The sequence below is a fragment of the Chiloscyllium punctatum genome, chromosome 7, assembly GCF_047496795.1.
Source record: "Chiloscyllium punctatum isolate Juve2018m chromosome 7, sChiPun1.3, whole genome shotgun sequence".
Taxonomy (NCBI): Eukaryota; Metazoa; Chordata; class Chondrichthyes; order Orectolobiformes; family Hemiscylliidae; genus Chiloscyllium; species Chiloscyllium punctatum.
Window position 1 is genome coordinate 74,108,624 of NC_092745.1, and position 25,109 is coordinate 74,133,732.

At 39.4% G+C, this 25,109-nt stretch overlaps 1 protein-coding gene across 2 annotated transcripts in view; it reads left to right on the forward strand.

Annotated features, from left to right (window-relative positions):
- Positions 1–24,313, forward strand: part of pgm1 (phosphoglucomutase 1) — a 79,229-nt gene extending 54,916 nt beyond the window's left edge. For both annotated transcript variants that reach the window (XM_072574044.1, XM_072574043.1), the window contains exons 5-11: positions 2,070–2,260; positions 2,638–2,792; positions 6,696–6,811; positions 17,690–17,825; positions 19,144–19,327; positions 20,988–21,122; positions 23,281–24,313. In XM_072574044.1, the coding sequence (XP_072430145.1) occupies positions 2,070–2,260; positions 2,638–2,792; positions 6,696–6,811; positions 17,690–17,825; positions 19,144–19,327; positions 20,988–21,122; positions 23,281–23,370 (1,007 nt within the window). In that variant the 3' untranslated portion in view covers positions 23,371–24,313. The remainder of the gene's footprint in view (positions 1–2,069; positions 2,261–2,637; positions 2,793–6,695; positions 6,812–17,689; positions 17,826–19,143; positions 19,328–20,987; positions 21,123–23,280) is intronic.
- Positions 24,314–25,109: the final 796 nt, after the last annotated feature.

The following is a 25,109-nucleotide window of genomic DNA, read 5'->3' on the forward strand; positions in this document are numbered from 1 at the left end:
GGACTACCAATTTGTACATTTAAGGAGCATAACACCTACTTCAAGCACGTATCCTGGATTACTGGAAGTCACCTGAATGTAATCCGGCAGGCACACCTGCAGAGCAGCTCACACACACCAGTTCATAGGGCATCAACTGGAGGTTTAACACCTTATACACTGACATCTGCAGGCTGCTTTTTTCCCCCACTGCCAATATAGCCAGCTAATACAACAAATAAGTCTACTTAGCTATCCAGGATATCCCTAAATTTCCTTCTTGGAAATATATTCCAGGATATTCACCTGCACTATATCAGGGAATCCATTTTAAGGATGGTTCTTCTGTGAACCATTTGCTGATATGAGGTCAAATTTACCTTATGCTGGTTTGAACCTGTGAACTCTTGTTCCCTCTTGTAGCTTGTTTCGAATTAATGTAATAAAGTAAATAATTCACTCTCCGTTAACTACATGAAAGTATTTTTGCAAGGTGACCTCTCATATGTTGGACTGAAATACAAAAGCAGGGTGGTTCAGAGATAAAGTAACTAGTTTCCTTCTACACGATTCGTTAATGAATCTAAACAAATATGTTTTAATTATTTGGGCTTGTTTGTCTCTTGCTCAATCTTCCCTTCAAGGGCAGGTAAACAGAAGTCAAGACTGTTTTTAAGTCCCAAATCCACTGTAAAGAACGCATCTTTGTTATTTTTCTGTAATTTTGATTGTGCCATCTAAAGCCCTCCCACCTAACACTTTTTCCAGCCACTCGTTAATTCTCTCAATCTTCTTACATCTTTACTCACTTGCAGGTAGTACTGGGAATAATTCCGAGATAACTACCCTAGGAATTGTGCTTTTGAATCATTCTGAATTACAGGAATTTTGAAAGAAACAAGCAAAATACTCACCATTCACAGACCTGTTTCCATGTGATGTCATGTTTTCCAAGTGGTAGTTCAGTGAATCATGGATGGCTCTCCCTCCCCAACTCCTGCTTCTTGAAGCCTCTGCTCTTCCAACTGCTCTCACTTGTCACTTTTATTGCTGCTTTTGTTTTTAAACTATTATTTGTTTAGACTGGAACTTCACCCTTGCTTACCAAATTCCCAAACTCATGTTCTTGACATGTTTATCCTCTCGCTCAGAGTGGTGGTGAAGGTGCAGAAAGGGCAAATAATTGGGACAGTTGGCTCCAGAGATGCTCACTCTCTGCTCACCATCTTTGCAGTTGAGTGCTAGGTGAGAAGTTGCATGGGTGACCTGCTTGACCCCTGCCACCAATTAAGACCTGAAAGTGATCAGTTACCAGCCACTTTAGGACCTCAGCATAACACTGGACTGATTGATTAGAAAAGGGTCTGGTTTCCGACTGAGAAGTGGAGAATTTGCCTGCTGCTTTGGACACAGGGCCTCAATTCTCCCCAGTCTTCTGCCAATGGAAGCGAACGACTGACCACTGAAACCCATCCCTGCCCTCTCCTTCCACCCCCTGCAACCCCCACCCCACGAGATCCAAAAGAAAGCGACTTCTCACCATTTTAGCTGTTAAAGCCTGAGCCTCCAGCAATGAGATCTTGGATCTAAAAACTGCTGGCCCTCTGTTTAGTAGTTTCTGGTATGGCTGATCTTCATTTTTGATATTTCTTGTTCACCAGACAACTTTTAATTGGCTGATTAGATCTGATTTGGTGAGTTGTCCCACTTAAAGAGGTGGGGAGTCAGTCAACATTCTTGTTGAATGCAGTACTAAACCTATATTTAGCTGCACTCAGTGAAGAGTTGCTGCCTCTTATTTGAAAGAACATTCAGAATTTGTGTTACCACATCCCAGTTCAAGTCTGCACATGGAGAAGAGATATTCAAGGTTGGATGAGGAATGTCACAAATCATTTAAGCAGTTTTGCATGTTCAGAACTGTGGTGTTAAATAAGCAACTGCTACAATGGTAAAAGTACTTTGTTTAGGTTCAAATTTGATATGTTCTGCCTGTTGTTTTTATGACATTTTCTGATTTTTTTTAAAACTTGCCTGTAAGCAGAGCTTTTCATCAGAATGTTTGTTTCATTCATTTTATTCTGTGATAGTTATGGGTCCTTACGTTAAGAAGATTCTGTGTGAAGAACTTGGTGCTCCTGCAAACTCAGCAGTGAACTGCGTGCCTCTTGAAGACTTTGGTGGGCACCATCCTGATCCAAATTTGACATATGCTGCGGACCTAGTGCAGGCAATGCAGACAGGAGACTATGACTTTGGAGCTGCGTTTGACGGTGACGGTGTAAGGAGAAACATTTTGATATTCTGTCAGAGCTTTAATACAGAGTTGCTGTATTAGAACTTTCTAGTTCAATGCTAGTGACCTTTATTAAATGGTATTGAAATTATTTGAGTAAACATATATCTAGCTCTGAAGTCACACTTCCATTCTGTTAAGTCACATAGGCTGACTGTTAAACAGTAAATGGAAACTTTGCACATAAAGACAGATCATACCATTCTGCGACTGCATTAGAATATTCCTAATCATATCACTCCTGATGTAATAGCCTACTTTTGCTGTCTGTTTTACTGATTATAGAATATTAAGTCTATTAATTTTTTTCTTCCTGATTACATGAATAAAAATGAATTTCAGCTGTATTTGTGTTGCTGCAGGATCGGAACATGATCCTTGGAAAGCATGGATTCTTCGTAAACCCATCTGATTCTGTGGCTGTGATTGCTGCAAATATCTTCACTATTCCATACTTTCAACAGACCGGTGTACGTGGATTCGCTCGCAGCATGCCCACTAGTGGAGCACTGGACCGGTGGGTATGGTTTACTTATACTTCGAAGCTGTAATTACTTACAATCTTCCTGCTTTTTCTTTTTCTTTTCCATTAGTTTGGAATCATTGCCTTTGAGACAATTTTTTTTTAAAAACATCATTCATGAAAAACGAACAATCTTTTGTGCTTTTCACAGAATCAACAGAATAGATAAACTCCAACTTCTCTTAACATTTTCTGCATTCAACTCAGCAAACTAACCATGTCCTATTAAAAGTCTAAACCCTGTATTCTTCTTCAATTTTGTGCAAAGCTTACTTATTTATTACTGTTGGTAAATCAGCTCCCAAACATTATTGAACTCAGTAATTATTCTAAAATAGTATCACCAATGGTGTTGTGGCTGTTGATACTTTTTTTTCAAAACCAAGATAAATGAATAGAACAAGAGGATATTAAAAATAAGTTTTTGTATTTGTTCAGTTTCTTTTGAATGCTTCCGATGATAAAATTGCCTTTAATCAGAAAATGCTTCCTATTATCACTGTTGCATTGTTTCCCATTCAGCCAAGACACTTACATGTTGTCCAGCTACCACATTTGCAGCCACCACTATGCTGGAGGTGCTGCTAATCAAGGGCTTTTAAAAATATGACTGACCAAATAAATTTTAATTAAAACTACATTATTCCTTTTGTACTTCTGAAAATAATAGTTGAAGTTTCAGGATATGCCAAAGACTTGTAGTTTGCAACATTTTACTAAAATATTTTTCAAGAGATGGTGTTTGAACAACCAATACATTCCCTGCTCAAATTATGTTCTGATTTCTCTGCCTTTATGTAGTTTGTATGTTTTCAATATTTCCTACTGCCTGCGTCTGTCTCTATTCAATCAAAAGTATTGGGCTTGACTGTGAACGTTTCAGTAGGTACCACTAATCCTGTCTTATTCTAATGGCAATGTAATACTTTTGTGTCTTCCCTACCTGATGCCAAGGTGGAGATTATACGGTTATCTGATTTAAATTTGAACTTAATTCACAGAATTAGTCTTTACTGTTCAAATGCTGGCAGCAATTATCCATTTTCATGCATCCTACATACTGTGGTTGACTGCGCTGTTCATTTCCTCCCCATGTCCACTTTTCTCTGATTTGAGATGGTGCACTAACATTAATAGTCTCCTATAATATTCTTTCATTTTATTCCTATTCTTTCAATATATTTTCAATAAGCGCAACTTATGTTAGCTTCCAAAGAGAATATTTAGGTGTCTGCATTACAGCTAAGAAACCTATCTGAGAGTTTCTGAAAGATGTGTGGGATGCTTCATCTTGCTTTCCTTCAGTACCTGAATACCTAGAACTGCTTCTCAGTAATGCAAGCATTGTTGACCATTCTTAGTAGTGGGACCCAAAGATTGACTACTTCCTGTTATTGTGCTGCTTGAGTTGGACAGCTTTAGCTTTTCTCTTCTCCATGTGTCCCTTACAAAAGCTTCTTATCTATAGACATTGTATTGCGAACATATGTTTGAAAGTCAAGAATTTAACATTTGAGCTGGAGCCTGCCTTCAGTTTTTATTTTAAAGTTTTTTTTAAAGTAGTCTGTGGATATCATTTGGGTGAAAAAAATCTTTGAATCAGTATAATTTGACATTTGTTAAAAAGTTGATACAGGTTGGGGATAATGTTGACAAATGACTAGTACATTTAGTGTTTCAGTAAAATTTGAGACAGATATTTTTCAAAGAGAAATGCTTTATTTTGCATAATTTTAATGCTTGCTTGTGCACATAGCTTTTTATGTTATGTTCATTGTGAGATAGACAATGGTAAAATACATAATGAGTTAGCCATAAATAAGCACCATTAGGCTTTCCCCTCCTCAAGCGTCATAACACTCAAGAGCATTGATATCAGTATTTCCACATTACCAATTTCTTAAACCTCTCTTCCTGACTTACTCCATCCATGTCACTAGCATTAAATACAGTCCTCTCATTAATTTCTGTATTGCCAATATAGAGACAATCTTTTCAATGGTTTCTGCTGTATTCCACCCATTTTCCTTTCTCTTGTCCACCAAGCCAAACTTACTTAAGGATTCCCTGTGTTCTGTTCTTAAATGCACACTTTTCTCGAGATTGACCTGTATCTCCCTCATGTGTTTCTTGAGTTCATCTTATCCATGGGTCCGATTGCTACCCTGTTGTTCCCATTCACACTAAACTTCTAACCATCTTAACATCTCTGATGTTGCAGTTATTTCTTTAAGTTTAGCAAAAAAATTATTTATCCAGCGTGGTGCTACATAATAGTTGGAGTAGATTAAGTAAGATAGTTTTAGGGGAAAATTAGATAATTATGAAGCGTATTCTATTTTGTTCTGTTCTATTCTATTCTTACTGTGTTGCTTCCTATCAAAATCACTGTCAACGCCCTGACCTGAATACAGCTTCCCTTGACTCACTGATCTTGCAAGCTACCATTGCATCCTCAATCTTTCTTTAGAGAGAAAGTTATTGACATATTGTTGCCTTCCAAATCTGTCTTCATGTTTTCAAAGTTTGTGAGAAGATTTGTAGCTCGGGTGCTTGGTGTTGTGGTTCTGTTCGCCAAGCTGGGAATTTGTGCTGCAGACGTTTCGTCCCCTGTTTAGGTGACATCCTCAGTGCTTGGGAGCCTCCTGTGAAGCGCTTCTGTGATGTTTCCTCCGGCATTTGTAGTGGTTTGAATCTGCCGCTTCCGGTTGTCAGTTCCAACTGTCCGTTGCAGTGGCCGGTATATTGGGTCCAGGTCAATGTGCTTATTGATTGAATCTGTGGATGAGTGCCATGCCTCTAGGAATTCTCTGGCTGTTCTCTGTTTGGCTTGTCCGCTAGTTGGTGTTCATGAATGCAGGTCGTTAGCTGTCTTCCTGTTTGTCCTATGTAGTGTTTTGTGCAGGCCCTGCATGGGATTTTGCAAAACCAATGTAGTGTACAAAATCCCATGCAAGGACTGCACAAAACACTACATAGGACAAACAGGAAGACAGCTAACGATCCGCATCCATGAACACCAACTAGCCACGAAATGACACGACTAGCTATCCTTAGTAGCCACACACACCGATGACAAGCAACATGAATTCGACTGGGACAACACTACTATTATAGGACAAGCCAAACAGAGAACAGCCAGGGAATTCCTAGAGGCATGGCACTCATCCACAGATTCAATCAATAAGCACATCGACCTGGACCCAATGTACCGGCCACTGCAACGGACAGCTGGAACTGACAACCGGAAGCGGCAGATTCAAACCACTACAAATGCCGGAGAAAAGATCACAGAAGCGCTTCACAGGAGGCTCCCAAGCACTGAGGATGTCACCTTGACATTGTTGACCTGTGGGAATGAAATGTCTGCAACCCAAATTCCCAGCTCGGTGAACAGAATCACAACAACCGTCTTCATGTTTCCTTAAGACAATGTTTGAATCTCTGAATTTAGTTTCTGATCCAGCCACAGCACTAAGATGGTTTTAGTCTAATGCACAAATAACTCCTTCCATAAGTGTGACCAATGGACATTATTTACCTACTGTAATCCTCTGACCTGCTTGAGATTAATGCAGTTTTTGACATTGTTGACAAACCTCCTCCAATGCCTCTACTCTATGGTCTGGCTCAGTGACCTACCCTCAATCTGGTTGCACTCTTCTCTATCCAGTTGTAATGAGTGCATTCCAGCGTTGTTTTTTCTTTCTGGTCCCTCACCAATACCTCTGCAATCTCTCAAAGATCTGTCCTTGGCACCCTCCTCATTCTCCTTTCATGGCTGGATCTGTAGATGTGAGATCAATTCTACCACGCATAAAGGGTACATTTTGGGGCAATTTTCTTAACAAGTTGAACAACATTGAAAACTGGATTTCTTAACTCCTCTTTTTGAAGGGTTGCCAAGGCCACAAAAATAGCCTTGTATGAGACCCCTACTGGATGGAAGTTCTTTGGAAATCTGATGGATGCCAACAAACTTTCCCTTTGTGGAGAAGAAAGCTTTGGCACTGGTAAGGTGTTTAATTTTCTGTTTGGGAAATAAAAGAAAGATTTTTAATTTGGTAAAGAAATTACTTTTGTGCAGTTGGACTTCTTATTTCCTCCAGTTGAAAGATTTTTTTAAAATGTGAAATTTTAAACTGTTTAATGGCTGTGTGCTATTACACCTGTGGGAACATACTCACAATTGAACTGCATTGTCATGCAATGATGTAGAAACTTGATGTAGCAAATATGTGGTGCATTGGCAATGCTGAAACAGAAGTTATATTTCCAGTGCCGCCAAGTGGTTAATACCACAGTAGATCAAAAACTGAGGTAACTCATCTTTGGATCATTATTGTATGTCTCTCAGCAACCATGAACTGAGAGCTTGTTTGGCTTTTTCCTTTTGAATGCTTAGAGTACAAAGGCACTTAATGCATGATTCACACCATGTTAAAATGTAATGTTAACTGGAAGGCTGTAGACAACTGAGGGAAGGGGATTTTGAGGCCTCCATTCTGATCTTTGCTGTGTATTGATTTGGCTGATTTCAGATAGGGTGCAAATAAGAGAAGTGGGTGGCAATACTTTCAGCACCTCTTGGTGAATGAAGGGTAGAAATGAGTTAGGGATCCTATTTTTGATTATTGTCCGGTGTCTTTGGTTGGAATGTGAGCATGTTTTAGATGCCTGGGGAGTGTCAAGATTGCCTGGTTTCAACTTGTGCTGCAGTTGCATTGTGTAAGTTTTGTTTGGGAATCGCAGGATATCTACAATGGTATTGATTTCTGGGGGTGATTTTAAAACAGTTTATTTAGAATTAACAATATTCAAGCTAAGTAGACAGAAAAGCCTTGCTACCCTGTAACAGTTAAGAATGACGTGAGGGAGTGTAGATTTTCATGGCTGGGAGAGGCAGCTTCTTTACAATGTTTATTGGTCCCACATCAGATAGATTGATGAATGAAACTGATCTCTTGGCTGAATGTGGCAATCTGCTCTGATCTCATTCTTCTTCAGGTAGTGAGGGTGTTGGGCTGAAACATGGATCACTTTGGAAAAGAGTCCATTTCTGCACTTTATTTCTTTATTTCCAGCAGTCTTATGTCAATCTGTTGTTCAATAGCTTATTAGCAAAGTACAGAATTACAAGATAATTCCTCTTATTTCCAGCAAAAGCCGATGAAATCATGCTGTGGCTGATCACTTGTTAGGGTATCCTCTTTATTTTTTTTTGCTCAGTTAAATCATGGGTCCTTTTAGAGTTAAGAATTTCTTGTTTCACTGTCTGTACTAGTGACCTGTCCTTAACAGAGTTAATGGCCTTTGTCCTGCTTTTTGTCAGCCAAGGAAAATGCTATGGGAACTTTTTTAAGACTCTGAAAGAGCTATTTCTATAATATTCAATAAACTTCTTAAGATTGTAAAGTTATTACAATAATTGCAGTTTTTATAGTTGTCTGTTAGCTCTCATTGCTTCTGAAAGATTGTCATGTTGGTGAGGTTAGGTAGGGTGCTTGGTGCCGTTTGAACAGTGTCTTTGTAATTCTGCATGGTAAAAAATAAAAGGAATTATGTATGGTAAGGTAAGACGCTTTGTAGAGGTACACATGTACTAGGAGTCTTAGTGTGGTATATTACTCCAAAAATATTCCTGTACTTGATAACAACACTTAAATCATCTCATTTGATCATAGTTTGCTTTGATTTTTATGATGTACTACTTTCAATCCCTTGTCATTAAGTAAGCTACTGCCTAGCAGCAGTCTATATTGTTCTCCACTGTGAGCACTCGTTCTTTGGACTTGGATATCCTAAGTTACAAATTTTCAGTAGGCACTGGCAGTGTTTCCTGAAAACAATTAACAGAAGCACTGCTTCTGTTAAATGACATTGAAGGGAATTCCCAGACAAAATCCCATGCCAACCACCACTCAATTGAATAAGAAAATAGGCATTGTGTGTACCACAATAGCTACAGCTCTGCAAATCCCTGGTGAGACCACACTTGGAATATTGTGTCCAGTTCTGGTCATCCTACTATAGAAAAGATACAGAGGCTTTGGAGAGGGTGCAAAGAAGGTTTACCAGGATGCTGCCTGGACTGGGGGCTTGCCTTCTGAAGAGAGGTTGAGTAAGCTCAGACTTCTCTCACTGGAGAGAAGGAGGAATAGAGGTGACCTGATCAAGATATACAAGATAATGAGAGGAATGGATAGAGTCAATAGCCAGAGACTTTTCCTCAGGGCAGGATTGACTGGTACGAGGGATCATAGTTTTCAGATATTAGGAGAAAGGTATAGAGTGGACATCAGAGGCAGGTTCTTTACGCAGAGAGTTGTGAATGCATGGAATGAGTTGCCAGCGGTGGTGGTGGAAGCAGAGTCATTAGGGCCACTTAAGCGATTGCTGGGCATGCGCATGGATTGCAGTGAGTTGAGAGGTGTGCAGGTTAAGTAATTTAATTTACATTAGGATGAACCCTCGGCACAACGTGGGACAAAGGGCCTGTTCTGTGTTGTACTTTTCTATGTTCTAAGGATTAAAATAACTATGCAGAGGCAGAATAGCAATGATAAAGTTATATTTAATAACTTAGAAGTGATCAGATGCACTGAAAACTCAGTATGGTAGTAAATGATTGAGAAATTCGTGTAATGCCACCACTTAGTGTGGTACCAAGTCACACAGACTGGTAGGTTATAGGTTGCTTCCTGACTTGTGTTGACCTTGGATGGAGCTCTATAATTTGCTTCAATACCCAGGGGTATTGGGTTTCTACTACTGTGCGTTGAGATTACTCCAGGAAAATGGATGTGTTTGTGCTCATGGAACCATGCCTGGTATAAATCACAGTGATTTCCTTTAATCATCTCTGAATTCTTGGCTAAATTGCTTCACAGCACAATTTATTGATATGTGTTTAATGAAAGATTCAGTTTTACTACTGATTTTTAAAGGCGAGCCTTTTGGGACCAATTTCCAAATCTCAACATAATAACGTGGCTGTGAATCGAATAATGTATCAAAATTAAATGCTTTTTCAATTTTATTTGCAAGATTATCTGAATTTGGGAGTTTGTCTATTCATATTTTTAAACACTCTCAAATGATTCTACTCTCCTGTTGTTCTAATGAAAACAGCTCAATTTCCTATGGCTTATATCAGCCAGCAGTTTAATAAGCCAGCAATGGCTGTGCTGGCATTCCCAGAGAAGGCACGTAGGAGGAAGCCATTCAAGCTCATCTATAACTGCTCTGCTATTCAATATAGCCACAACTGATCATCTACTTCAGTGCCTGTTTCCACAGTGTCTGTACTTCCCTTTGTGTCATTGGTGTTTACAAATCTATCAATCTCTATTTCAAACATATTTAAGACTGATCTTCCATGGCCTTGTGGGGTAGATAACTTCAAAAATGCATAACCCCCGAGGAAAACAAAAATTCTCCTTATCTCAATCCTAAGTGACTTTCCCCCTATTTTAATATTAAATTCCCTGGTACTAGAGTCTCCAACTCTCTCTCCCTCCAAGCATTGTGCAGGTTTCAATGAGATCACCTCTTACTCTTTGAAATCTGGAGAATACAGGATCAGTTTCCTAATCTCTCTTCATAGGGCAGTCTGGATAACATCCAAAACAATACTTTTCACAGTATTTTGCTACGTGTGACAATCAATCAAATCAAATCAGTCCCACTATCCCAGTAACAAGTCTGCTTTCAAATTCAATTCCCTAGTTATTGACTCCGTTCCTGTCCCTAGAAATAGTCTGAGATTAAGGCTGTCATGTGCAACCTTCGAGTCATTTGACTCCAATTTGAGTTCCCCAGCTCATTTGCACCATCATTAAGATCACCTATTTGCACTTGCATAATATGGCCCAACTTAACCCTGTTTCTGCTCATCTTTTGCTTAAAAACTCTCACACGCCTTCATTACCTTTGAAATTGGCTATTAATAATGTTTCTGAGTGGTCTCTCTCATTTTCATTTCCATAAACTTGAAATTACCCAAACATTTTGCAGCCTGTGTCTTAATGCACACTAAGTGCTGTTCACGCATCAACCCCAATGATTCCTGACTTACATTGCAGTCGAGCTATATCTCGGTTTGAAAATTCTCATGTGGTCTTCAATTCCCTCCATGACTTTGGTCCTTCCATCCCTCTAACCTCTTCCTCCAAAACCCTCTGAGATATCACTGTTACTCTAGCTCTGGCCTTTGGAGCATCTCCGATTTAGTCCCTTTACCATTAGTGGTTGTATCTTCAATTGCCTAGGCTGGAATATCCTCCTTTACTCATCACTGTCTCTCTAACTCTTTGAGAACAGTCTTAAAACCTACTTCTTTGACTAAACTTTTGGTTGTCTGTTTTAATATCTCCTCATGTGGTTCAGTATTACATTTGGATCTGTAATGCTCCTGTGAAGCACCTTGGGTTTGTATTATGTTAAAGATGAGCATTGTTCATTTGCGCATGAATCCTTTCTTTCATTGTGTGCCTTTTTCAGTGTTCTCATCTTTAATATCTGAAGTCTGAAACGTTGATTGATTTCCATTTTATTACCAGATACTGATGGATCTACTTTGTATTTCCATCTCTCTCTTTTTTTTGGAATCCCAGTTAATCAGTGCTGTCTTGACATTCATTTTATTCTGTGGAACTGAAAGTATATATTTTTCTCAAGGTGTTCTCACTGAGGTTTTATACAGATTTCACTATTGCATCTTTTATATTCCATATATCTTCCCAAAAAAACCTTACAAGCTGTTCCAGTTGAGCAACTGCTTCAATAAGATCTTTCCTATACTGAACTCGACGGTTTATTTCCTTTTTCACATTCACCTCAGCCAGTGTCAGCTTTTATATACATCAACTCCACTTGGTCTCCAAAACTCAAAACCTTTGTCTAGGTAAATTACTGTTTCCAATACATAGCCTGTCTTCAAAAGGGTGAATGAAAGATGACAATCATTCTCGAAAGCTAGAAAAAAAAGGACAATAACCAGGAGATAAGTGTAGAAAAGTTCAGAGCAAGTACAGTGTGGGTGAATCACCACAAGTTAATTTTGTTACTTATTCAGAAATCTCACCAACAATCAAGTACTGAAACAATGATTTAAACTTATGTAAAAATCAAAATAAGACCCCTCAAGTAAGCAAATTAAGCGCCATGACACAACTCAATACTGATGGAATTTAGCTATAATACAAACCAAAAATATTTAACTCTCGAAGTGTCCAGGGTTCAATCCTTGTGCAGTGTTATTCTTCAAAGTTCTGCTAAGGGGGAGTTTTGGTCTTCAATTCTTATAGTTTTCTGTCCTTCAGACCTATGATATATTATTGATGATTCTTTAGAGTCCTTTCATCTACAATATTGACTACCCTTCTGAAACCATCAAGTCTGCATCTTACCTCCTTATCAGAAGTAGCTTCTTTGTTCCTTGTTACACTTGGCATTGACTATCTGTTTGAAGACACAGCTTTCTGAGGTTGACTCTTTAAATTCTTCTGCCGGGTAATCAGTTATCCTTGTGGCATAAGGCAGCCATCTATCAAGTAGATGTCAAAACAGTTTTGTTTGTGTACTTCAATTTCCTCTTTCTCCAGAAATGGCTAATTGCTTTCAGTTCCTCTATAAATTTGTCCTTGTCCTTTTAATAGTTTATTCCAGACAGAGTTATTGCTGATCCCTTCATGTGTAACAGTTTATCTTTGACTTTCAATCCATAATGTGGTTGCCTCTATGTTACGAGAACAAAACGTAGACTGGATGGTCACTTTGCAGAACACCTATGTTCTGTCTGCAAAAAAAAGGCCTGGAGCTTCCAGTTGCAAGCCACTTCAACACACATTGGCAAAACTGAGGGCTGCAGATGCTGAGATCAGAGTCTAGATTAGAGTGGTGCTGGAAAAGCACAGCAGGTCAGGCAGCATCTGAGGAGCAGGAAAATTGATGTTTTATAGAACATAGAACAATACAGCACAGAACAGGCCCTTCGTCCCTCGATGTTGTGTCGACCTGTGAACTAATCTAAGCCCATCTTTCTACACTATCCCATCATTGTCCTTGTGCTTATCCAAGGATTGTTTAAATCTCACTAATGTTGCTGAGTTAACTACATTGTCAGGCAGGGCATTCCATGCCCTTACCACTCTGAGTAAAGAACCTGCCTCTGACATCTATCTTAAATCTATCACCCCTCAATTTGTAGTTATGCCCCTCATATAAGCTGACGTCATCATCCTAGGAAAAAGATTTTCACTGTCGATCCTATCTAATCCTCTGATCATCTTGTATGTCTCTATCAAATCCCCTCTTAGCCTTCTTCTTTCCAGTGAAAACAGACCCAAGTCTCTTAGCCTTTCCTCATAAAACCTTCCCTCCAGGCCAAGCAACATCCTGGTAAATCTCCTCTGCACCTTTTCGAATGCTTCCACATCCTTCCTGTAATGGGGCAATCGGAACTGTACACAATATTCCAAGTGCGGCCACACTAGCATTTTGTATAATTTTAGCATGATATTACGGCTCCGGGACTCAATCTTATTACCAATAAAACCTAACACACCATATGCCTTCTTACAGCACTATCAACCTGGATGGCAATTTTTCAGGGATCTATGTACATGGACTCCAAGATCCCTATGCACATCCACGCTACCAAGAATCTTTACATTGACCCAGTGTTCTGCCTCCTTGTTATTCTGTCCAAAGCGAATCACCTCACATTTATCTGCATTGAACTCCATTTGCTACCTCTCAGCCCAATTCTGCAGTTTATCCAAGTCCCCATGCAACCTGCAACATTCTTCCACACTGTCCACTACTCCACTGACTTTAGTGTCATCTGCAAACTTGCTAACCCATCCACCTATGCCTGAGTCCAAGTCACTTATAAAAATGACAAACAGCAGTGGTCCCAAATCAGATTCTTGTGGCACACCACCAGTAACCGGACTCCAGGCTGAATATTTCCCATCAACCACCACTCGCTGCCTTCTTACAGAAAGCCAGTTTCTAATCCAGACTGCTAAATCACCCTTAATCCCATGCTTCTGCATTTTCTCCAACAGTCTACTATGTGGAACCTTCTCAAAGGCCTTACTGAAGACCGTGTACATCACATCAACTGCCCTACCCTCATCCACATGCCTGGTTATCTTCTCAAAAAACTCAATGATGTTTGTGAGACATGACCTGCCCTTGACGAAACCATGTTGACTATCTGCAATCAAGTTGTTGCTTGCACAGTGATTATAAATCTTATCTCTTATCATCCTTTCCAAAACTTGTCCTACAGCAGACGCAAGGCTCACTGGTCTATAATTACCTGGGTCATCTCAACTGCCCTTCTTGAATAAAGGCACAACATTTGCAATCCTCCAGTCCTTTGATACTAAACCTGTAGACAATGAAGACTCAAAGATCAAAGCCAAAGGCTCCAACACCACCCCCCCTAGCTTCCCAGAGAATCCTTGAATAAATCCCATCTGGCCCAGGGGACTTGTCTACTTTCGTTCCTTCTAGAATTGATAACACCTCTTCCTTACTAACCTAGATCCTTTCTAGTATAATATCTCATATCTCATTCTTCTCCTTTACAATATTCTCCTTTTCCTACAATATTGGTTTCGCACATCTCTGATCTCCACACTGTCTACACACAACTTCCCATTTCTGTCTTTGACTGGCCCTATTCCTATCCTAGTCATCCTTTTATTCCTCATATACCTATAGAAAGCTTTAGGGTTCTCCTTCATTCTACCTGTCAAAGACTGTTCATGTCCTTTCTTTACTCTTCTTAACTCTCTCTTTAAATCCTTCCTAGCTAATCTGTAACTCTCCATCATCTCATCTGAACTGTCTCACCTGAACCATCTCATCTCATCATCACATAAATATCCTTCTGCTGCATAACAAGAGATGCAATTTCTGTAGTAAACCACGGTTCCCTTACCTTATCACTTCCTGTCTGACAGGGATATACCTATCAAGGACATGCAATATCTGTTCCTTAGACAAGCTCCTAGACAAGTTCCATTGACCCAGCTCCACATTTCAATTGTCCCCATCCCCTGCATTTTGCTACCCAGTTCTATGCATCCTAAGTCTTGCCTAATCGCATTATAATTGCCCTTTCCCCCATCGATAACTTTTGCCCTGTGGCATATACCTTTCCATCACTAAACTAACGTAACCGAATTATGATCACTTTCTCCAAAGTGCTCACCTACCCCTAAATCAAACACCTGGCCTAGTTTTTACCAAGCACCAGATCCAGTGGCTTCCCCTCTTGTTGGACCTTCGACATAGAAAACCCTCTTGCACACATTGGACAAAAATCTGATCCATCCGATCTACTAGAGTTATAGCATATCCAGTCAATGTTGGAGAAGTTCAAGTCTCCCATAATGACAACACTGTTCCTTTCATGTCTATCCAGAATCATTTTACCGATCCTCTCCTCCACATCCTTGGAACATTGCGGAGGCCTATAAAAAAACTCCAAGCAGTGTTACCTCTCCTCTCTTGTTTCTAACCTCAGCCCATACTACCTCAGTAGACAAGTCCTCATCAAAAGTTCTTTCATCCATTAGGCAACATCCTGGTAAATCTCCTCTGCACCTTTTCCAATGCTTCCACATCCTTTCTGTAATGGGGCAACCAAAACTGTACACAATATTCCAAGTGCAGCCGCACTAGGATTTTGTATAGTTGCAGCATGACATTATGGCTCTGGAACTCAATCCCTCTACCAATAAAACCAAACACACCATATACCTTCTTAACAGCACTATCAACCTGGATGGCAATTTTCAGGGATCTATGTACATGGACTCCAAGATCCCTCTGCACATCCACACTATCTAGAATCTATCCATTGACCCAGTATTCTGCCTTCCTGTTTTTCTACCCAAAGTGAATCACCTCACATTTATCTGCATTGAACCCCATTTGCATCTTTCAGCCCAATTCTGCAGCTTATCCAAGTCCCCCTGCAACCTGCAACATTCTTCCACACTGTCCACTACTCACCATACCGTCCTTGACTAACAAGGCCAGACCTCCCCCTCTTTCACTGCCTTCCCTGTTCTTGATGAAAGATCTAAATCCTGGGACATGCAACATCCATTCCTGACCCTGCTCTATCCATGTCTCCATAATGGCCACAACATTGAAGTCCCAGGTACCTATCCATGCTGCCAGCTCACCTTCCTTATTTCGGATTTTTCTGGCGTTAAAGTAAACACACTTCAAACCAGCTTGTTGTCTGCCAGCACATTCCTGTGACGTGAAATCCTGTCCATGCCCTCCCTACTCTCATCCTCCTGTGCACTGGAACTACACCTCAGGTTCCCATTTCCCCCGTTGAGCTAGTTTAAACCCACCTGGATAGCACTAGCAAATTTCCCACCCAGGATATTCGTATCCCTCCAGTTCAGGTGAAGACCGTCCTGTTTGTAGAGATCCCACCTTCCCCAGAATGAGCCCCAATTATCCAAGTACCTGAAACCCTCCCTCCTGCAACATCCTTGCAGCAACATGTTCAGCTGATATCTCTCCCTATTCCTTGCCTCACTATCACGTGGCATGGGTAACAAACCAGAGATAACAACTCTGTTTGTTCTAGCTCTCAGCTTCCACCCTAGCTCCCTGAAATCCTACCTTACATCCCTATCCCTCTTTCTACCTATGTCGTTGGTATCTACGTGGACCACGACTTGGGACTGGTCACCTCTCCCCTCAGGACCCAAAGACATGATCCGAGACATCACGGCCCCTGGCACCTGGGAGGCAACACACCAACTGTGAGTCTCATTCATTCCCAACAAACCTTCTATCTGACCCTCTAACTATTGAATCCCCAGTGACTAACACATTCCTCTTTTCCCTTCTTCCCTTCTGTGTAACAGGGACATACTCTGTACCAGAGACCTGTACCCCACTGCATGCCCCGGTAAGTCGATTCCCCCCAACAGTATCCAAAACAGTATGCATGTTTTTCAGGGGAATGACCACAGGGGATCCCTGCACTAATTGTTTTTCTTCCCCCTTTGAACAGTCACCGAGCTTTCTTCGTGCCTAGGAGTAACTGCTTCCCTGTGACTCTTATCGATCACAGCCTCTGCCTCCCAAATGATCCGAAGTTCATCCAGCTCCCGCTCCAGTTCCCTAAAGTGGTCTTGGAGGAGCGAGAGTTGGGTGCACTTCCTGCAGATGTACTTAGGGGACACTAATGGCAACCCTCACCTCAAACATCATGCAGGAGGAACTGCCATCCCTGCTAGTGCCCTTATCAGAAAGTAAAAAAAAAGAAGTTTACCTGATGTGTCCCTGGTATTTAAGATTAGAGGAATTAGGTGCCAATTTGTTTTAGTTTGGATTTTTCTGTTTCCTGTTTACTCTCACCTAGCTCTCCAAGATATTAAATAGCTCAAAAAAAGTGCAACATTTCATAAAACTCTAAAGTTATTTCCTCCAGCACCTTACTGGGGAAAGTTTTGTCTAATGTTATACCAAGCTATGCATAACAGAAAGTCACATATTCAGTTCCTGACCTTTGCTGATCGCTTCTTCACAAAAGTCGGTTTGCTTGAACTTTGAAGGAGAAACACACCCATTGATATCCTACTAGTAGGTTAGGTGTAAGGACAGCATTAGAATACAGGAGGTAAAGCTTTATTCTTTGAACTTTTAAGTATTTCCAGGTCTGTTTAAATCCAAAGTAGAGGGAGCTTTCTCTTAATTTAGTCCCACCTGGAAGTGTTTGGTAAAGCCATTCTAATATTTTGTTTGTGCCAGCATTTCCTTACCATAGTATCCACAAAGTTTATTTTCATTGAAATTTTGATTGTCACATAGTGATCGTCACATTTATTATTTCTCTTAAGGATCTGACCACATTCGTGAGAAAGATGGTCTGTGGGCAGTGCTTGCCTGGCTGTCCATTATTGCCAAATCCAAACAAAGTGTGGAAACAATCATGCAGGAACATTGGCAGAAATATGGTCGCAACTTTTTCACCAGGTTAGATCATTTCATTTAAAAAAACCTCTTTTGCTTTTCACACCACATGCAGCTTTTCAAAATGAAAAGCATAGATTTGCACAAGATCTGGTTCTCCAGTTCATCTAAAATCCCAATTCACCATTATCATTTGTCAGGATGCTTCCTATTTTATATTCAGGAACAGTGTTGAAGAAAAGTCATATCTATATATGAACATCCTGTTTAGCAATGTAATGGCTAAACAGCGTGACTGCCAGTGCTTCCCATCCAATTGTTTCCTGAGCGAAGGAACAAAATAAATAAAAATAACGAAGACCTATTCTGAAGGAAAGGAATCAGAGTTCACGGCTGAATTTTACCAGGCTATACAGAGATGGGTTGGCAAGTGGGAAAGCTGGCAAAATGGCACACAATTGACCATGGTGGCAGATTGGTGACTTTCCTGACTTCTGCCCACCGACAAAGCATTTTGCCAAGTGTGGGAAAGTTGGCAGATGAGCTGCCCACCCACAATCCAATTGCTATCTTTATTGGCATTGGTGAATCTTTGGCTGCTGACTCAATGTGTGGGGAGACTGCTGGTGAAACCTAGCAACTTGGAGATATAGTAGAAGGCTCCTTTTGGGCATTTTTTTTATTGCAAATGAAGCTTACCCAGGTGACAAAGGCTTTTGTTTGTAACTGTCTTGTCTGTACATGGACAACACCCTCCACTCACCAACCCTGCTGTCGATCATGAGGGCCTAGCTCCCAGGTTAAGGCAACCCTACTTGCCTCTCTTCAAGAACACTGACCATCAACATGTCCTCATCATCTCAGCAATGCTCCTGCTAACGTGACACTGCTCGGGCTGGAAGCTGCCAATTTTTGTGAAACATTTTTGACAAACATCAGCATCTTCAGAACTGATGGGAATGAAAAGAAATGCATTTGTCTTAAAGGAGCATCAAAGTTCAACTAAAATATCTTTAATTAAACAGCAAGTCTGTGCTTTGTCCACATGAGCCTAGTAGTTTATGCCCATTCTCCTGACGTTCCATGCCTTTTAGTATTCCTTGTTTGCAAGCAACTATCTAGTTCTCTTTTAACATAACTAATAACCCTTTAGCAATGATTTGGGCAAAAAGTTACCATTTTAAACATTCTAATTGTAAAGAATTTTCTTACCTCCCTTAACTTCCATCTGTGGTTGTATTAAAATTACAGCTTATTTTTGCTGCCTTGGAAGCAATCACATTTACTTTCCTAAGCTTGAAAAATTTGTATCAAGTCACCTCTTAACCATCTGTGTACACAGCTGTATTGAAGTCGTCCACTCTGATTTCCCCTGTTACAGGTATGACTATGAAGAAGTAGATGCAGCAGCAGCAGGTAAAATCATGAAGGATCTGGAAACTCTAATGGCAGATCGTGCTTTTGTTGGTCACAAGTTCACAGTTTGTGAGGAAGAGTATATTGTGGATAAGGCTGATAATTTTGAATACTGTGACCCTGTCGATGGCAGTGTCTCAAGAAACCAGGTAAGAGAACAGTGGGAGTGTAAGTATGTGATATTTGATACATTAGCTACCAACAAATAAGTTCATTACAACTTGAAATTTCTGTAACTTAAACTTGCATGAATTTGGAACGTTACACATCAACATAACACTTGAATGGAGTAAATAAATTTAAAAATGATGACCTTTTACAATATAGGTTCCTCTGTTACGCTTATCTTTAGTGTGGCCATTCATGGGCATCGGTATGAGAAAGACCATAAACTCGTTGTAGCTGGAGGTTCCTGCTGTGACTGGAAATCTGGATGTTGATTTACAAGTTTACTACATAGATTAGATTAGATTTAATACCCTACAGTGTGGAAGCAGGCCCTTTGGCCCAACAAGTCCACACCGACCCTCCAAAGAGTAACCCACCCAGACCCATTTCCCTCTGACTAATGCACCTAACACTATGGCAATTTAGAATGGCCAGTTCACCTGACCTGCACATCTTTGGGATGTGCCCGGAGCACCTGAAGGAAACCCACACAGACAGAGGGAGAAAATGCAAACGTCACACAGACAGTTGCCCAAGGCTGGAATCAATCCCGGGTCCCTGGCGCTGTGAGGCAACAGTGCTAATCAGTGAAACACCATGCTACCCATAAAATGCCACTAATTTGGCTGAAGTTATTTGTTTTTATTTGAAGACCATGAGGATGATTTGATGTGAGAGGTTTGAAGGTGAAGTTTGAACAATAGGATAATGCAGTATTAGAACAGCACAAAGTTTTACTTTAAATATGACTTCTGAATCTCAACTGGGAACACATGATATTAAAAGTAGATGCCTGAAGTGGGAATGTGTTATATTTCTATCTCTAAATGTCCTCAAATAAATTGCCAAAAATATAGAAATTTTACAATGTACTGCCAGTTCTATTGAACATGTTTAAATTGTTTTGTTTTTTCATGTTAGCTATTTATATTTACCAGTAGCTTCTACAGCCCTTGGGACTCATTAACAAAATAATATCCTTATGTAAATGGCTGTACCTTCATATTGGCTGTAAACAATAGAACTGTTTGATAATTAGAGTTGTGTTCTAACTTTCCTTCAGGCAAGGATTAACGTCCTCAGAATTTTTTTTCTCTTCCAGCTTTCTTCCCTTTCTCACCCTTTTCATTCCTCAAGGTGCTGTCCAGTGCTTCATGTTGTACTGCTGTTTGCAGTCTTCTGATATCTTAACCATGTGTCCTTAGTTCAGATATGAACCAGGATGATGAGAACAAGTTGTTCTGTGGAAGGCATCAACCAAAGATCGATTCCATAAAAATCAAACATTTGTGTGCGCAGGCATCCTGGCAAAAGTCACTAGTTTGCTGCAAGGACTGGAGTGCTTTTCCTCATCCTCTACCCTGTGAGTGGTTCTCCTACTCAAAAACAAGGATCAGCTAGATCAGCAAAAAACAGGAATCGAACCCTCAGAAATGTTCCAAATTTGTTTTTAATTTCCTGCTGGAAGAGATTACAATCTGTTCTACTTTTACATTTTATTTGGAAATATACACCGGTAACTCGTAATAGCAATGTGCTAAAGATATATATGTGTATATATATAGAATGTTAGCCATATCATTGACAGGTCACTACATTAGTATCACTCATGAATAATTCTCATAAATCATATGTTGACAGGGATTGAGAATCATTTTCACAGATGGATCACGCCTTATCTTTAGATTAAGTGGAACTGGCAGTGCTGGAGCAACCATCAGAATTTACATTGATAGCTATTACAAAGATGCTTGTAAAATCTTCAAAGAGCCACAGGTAATTTTTAAAAATATTCCTTTTAAAATGGCATTTTCTTTATCATTCATCCAGAGACCTCCTTTGACATCCTGGAATGCAGCCTTTCATATGCAGATGACATTGCAGCCTTTTAGCCTCATTAGTTTCCCCAGTATTTTTTTTTCTCATGATAGTTGTTTTATTTATCCCTTCCTCTCCATCTTTTGGCCCTTGAATTAATAATTTTGAATTCTCTTAGCATCCTCTACTGTGATGACTAATGCAAATTATCTATTCAGCTCTTCTGCCATTTCCTCATTCCTTATTCCTCATTATTATTTCTCCACCTTCATTCTCCAAGGCACCTGCTCACTTATTTTGTTATCTTCTTATTTTGTATTTAAAGAAGTTCTTACTGTGATGGTCTTTAATTACTTGTTAGTTTATCCTTGTTGATTTTCTCCCACTTTATTATTTTCTGGCCATCTTTTGTTGGCTTTTAAAACTTTCTCAAACTCCTTGCTTACCACTAATCTTTGCCAGGTTGTATTTTTTTTCAATTTAACAATATCGTTAACTCCCTTGGTTAGCCATGTTTAATCCTCTTCCTAGGATTCTTCTTCCTCACTGCAATATATCTTTGCTATGAGTCATGAACTATTTTCTGAAATATCTACCATTGTTCATCACTGTGTTTTCTGCTAAGTAACACTGGAAACTGTCATTTGTTGCTGATCTCTGTCAACTTGCTAATCAGAGGCACAGATGTTATAGAGTAGTTCAATACCTACACACCAAGCAAATGAGAAGCCAGCCTTTCCAGTTGCTATTTGATCTCTTTCAAAAAAACATGTTTTATGAATTTGAAAATCACACAACACTAGGTTATAGTCCAACTTGTGGCCAATTGTTTTGATTATAAATGTAAGAAATAGTCTCCTGAAGGCTCAGTGGTTTAACAGGAGTGAGTCTTATAGACCAGGAAGGTTCCAAATTTGACGCTAAGTCTGAGAATTGCACAACTCGTTCTCATTCACCCATTGAATCGAATTAACTATGGCAGTAGTTATTAGTGCTGCAGTTGACCCAAGTGTTCTGGTTGAAAGCGAGCAACAGCCATTGTTTCTCCTTCTACAATCAGTTCTACTATAGCGCTGTTCTCATGCAATCCCATTTTATAAGAAAATTTTGTAATTAACAGCACCATTAAAACAAATGGGGCTGGAATCTTGTTATAACCAATACATGCTTTAAACGTTCATGCTATAGGAACACTGTCTTCACTGGTCAAAGGTGTTATAGTGAATTTGCATTAACAAAACGCATGCTCTAGAACAACCTATATTTGTCTGACTTACATCTGAAATTGTATATGTGTACACAGCAGGTAGAAAAAAAATTGCTGTGGTGCTTCCTCATGATTAAAGTATGTTCAGTACCAGAAAATTATGCTGCACCTAGGCTCATGTGTGAAAAATGGTGCATTTGGGTAGAGTCACAAGGACCTCCCACTATTAGTGAAACTGTCCAGAATCACTCAAAACCATCATGAGAGAAAGAGTGAAAATGTAAGATTTTGTGTAGCAGTGTATTTCACGTTATTGGAACACCAAAATTTGTTATATTGAAATGTCCCATTAGTTAGTGTGTGGAATTCATGCACTATTGTACTATTGAGGTATCCAACTCAACTTTGTCAATTTTAGAAGACAACTAAGTGAAGGACAGAGCTTCTCCCACTGAAGAGGAATTCTGAAAGAAATCCAGACTTTACTGTTCTACACTCCGCATGAAAAGGTCTAAAATAGCACAGCTTGAAGTTGAAAGGGAAGTTCAATAGGCTCAAGTCGACCGTCAGTAGTCCAATCACAGTGGCTGTGCAGTAATCAACAAAATAAATTGAATGCTGCACTACACAGTCAAACAGTCAATTAAAAATGAGGCAGTCATGTTAAAACTATATAGTGTTCTGGAAAGAATGTCCATCTCTAAGCAACCAGATTTAAGGGAGTTATTCAAATCCTGCAGCACATTCAGAGTGCCACAAGATTAATTCCTAGCATCTATCAAAATCCTAAAAGCAACCTACTCAGCTGCAACTGATTCACTGTGTGTGTGCACCAAATAAGCGAGCCAAGAGAACAACTTTTTTCTAAAAGGAAATTAATTTGAAAATTGTAATTTGTTTCATTTACAGGTGATGCTCTCCCCTCTAATAAAAATTGCTTTGAAGATTTCTCAGATTCATGAGCGAACAGGCCGTACCAGTCCTACAGTGATCACTTAAAAGACTAATCCTATTAAGTCAGAAGATAAAATGTCAAAGGAGGAATAACTAAAGGATAAACCTGAAAAATGTGAAATGTTACTGTAAACTATCATCTTCTAGTCCATGTTCAAGGTTCAGAATATTGTAGAAAGACAAAGCTATCAGGAAAAATTATCATGAGCTAGGATTTAAGTAAAAATGTAATAAAATATAAATATATGTAAAAAATACATATATACACCCTCTATTGGTGATATGTTGTTTCCAGTCTCTTAAATGGTCTAGTTGAAAATTAAAATTAATGTAACTAAATATGCATTCTCACTATCAACACCAGTATTGTATTACAACTAGAAAGTTGTACAAATTAGCACATGAAAGGACACCACACATGCTATTTATTTAAGGTGACAATCTACATCAACAAATCTATTAACTACCCATTTCGCTTAAAATAACCATTCATTAATACAGTTAACATGGTTCTTTAAGCTACAGAGTCGCCAACTGTTCACTGAATACCTTTCCTTTCACTGAATACCTTTCCTTTCAATGAATACAATGTTGATCATGATGGTGCTTGTTCAACAACCATATTCCTGATCCTATCTTGTTATGGTTCTTCAGTTTATAATAAATGTGCCAATTGCAGCCATTTGACCAGACACAATACCACTGAATTAAAATGATTACTTTATTTCAAATGTGTAATTAAGATTCATTCAATGCCCATACAATGTTAAGTCCTTTATTATTGAATACTACTTTCAGTTGACCTGTGGTAAATTTGAAACATTAATAGATGTAAGCAATAGAAAGCACATTTCATTTTCACAACAGTAAGCATTATTGCACTTTTAATCAGAGTTCAGAATGTAAAACAGTTTACTACTTTATAGTTATATTGTTGGAAGTTACTTGTCTACATCCCCTTCTAAATAAAGTATTACATTTATATCTATGCAGTGATACAGATCACTTATTTAGTTGAGTACCCTGCAAGTAGTTCCTTTCATCTGCTCATAATAAGTTGCCTCTGATTTAATTACATTTTGCAGGGTTTGGCGGATGGTGAGTCATTTGGTAGACGTTTCAATAAAATTAAGCAACTACACAGATGCTTTGCTTAGTAAAATCTGCCAGATACTGTACCCTTGTTATGCAAATATAAAAGTTTTCTTTGTAGATGTCTCTGCTGCCTTCCCAGGATTCTCCCCTCCCACTGAAATCCAACTGAATTCAAAATTCCATCAGTTGTAGCCTAGAATGACATGTGACAAAATATATGATCTCGACTAGTGCACAATTGATTTTGCTGTATTGTAGAATGATACAACAAAGGTCATGCAGCCTGTGCTCTCTCTTTGGTTGAGATGTCCAAGAAGATCAACTCCTTTGTTCTTCTGGTAAAAACAATGACTGCAGATGCTGGAAACCAGATTCTGGATTAGTGGTGCTGGAAGAGCACAGCAGTTCAGGCAGCATCCAAGTAGCTTCGAAATCGACGTTTCGGGCAAAAGCCCTTCAGCCCGAAACGTCGATTTCGAAGCTACTTGGATGCTGCCTGAACTGCTGTGCTCTTCCAGCACCACTAATCCTTTGTTCTTCTCCCAACCCCACATCATGTATTTATCTCTTTCCCTTTGAAAATGGCTATTCATAACTTACATTAAAAGATGTTTCCTAACATTGTGTTTGCCTCTTCGGCTAATTACCTTAAATCTGTATCCTCCGATCCATCTGCTATTGGACAGTGT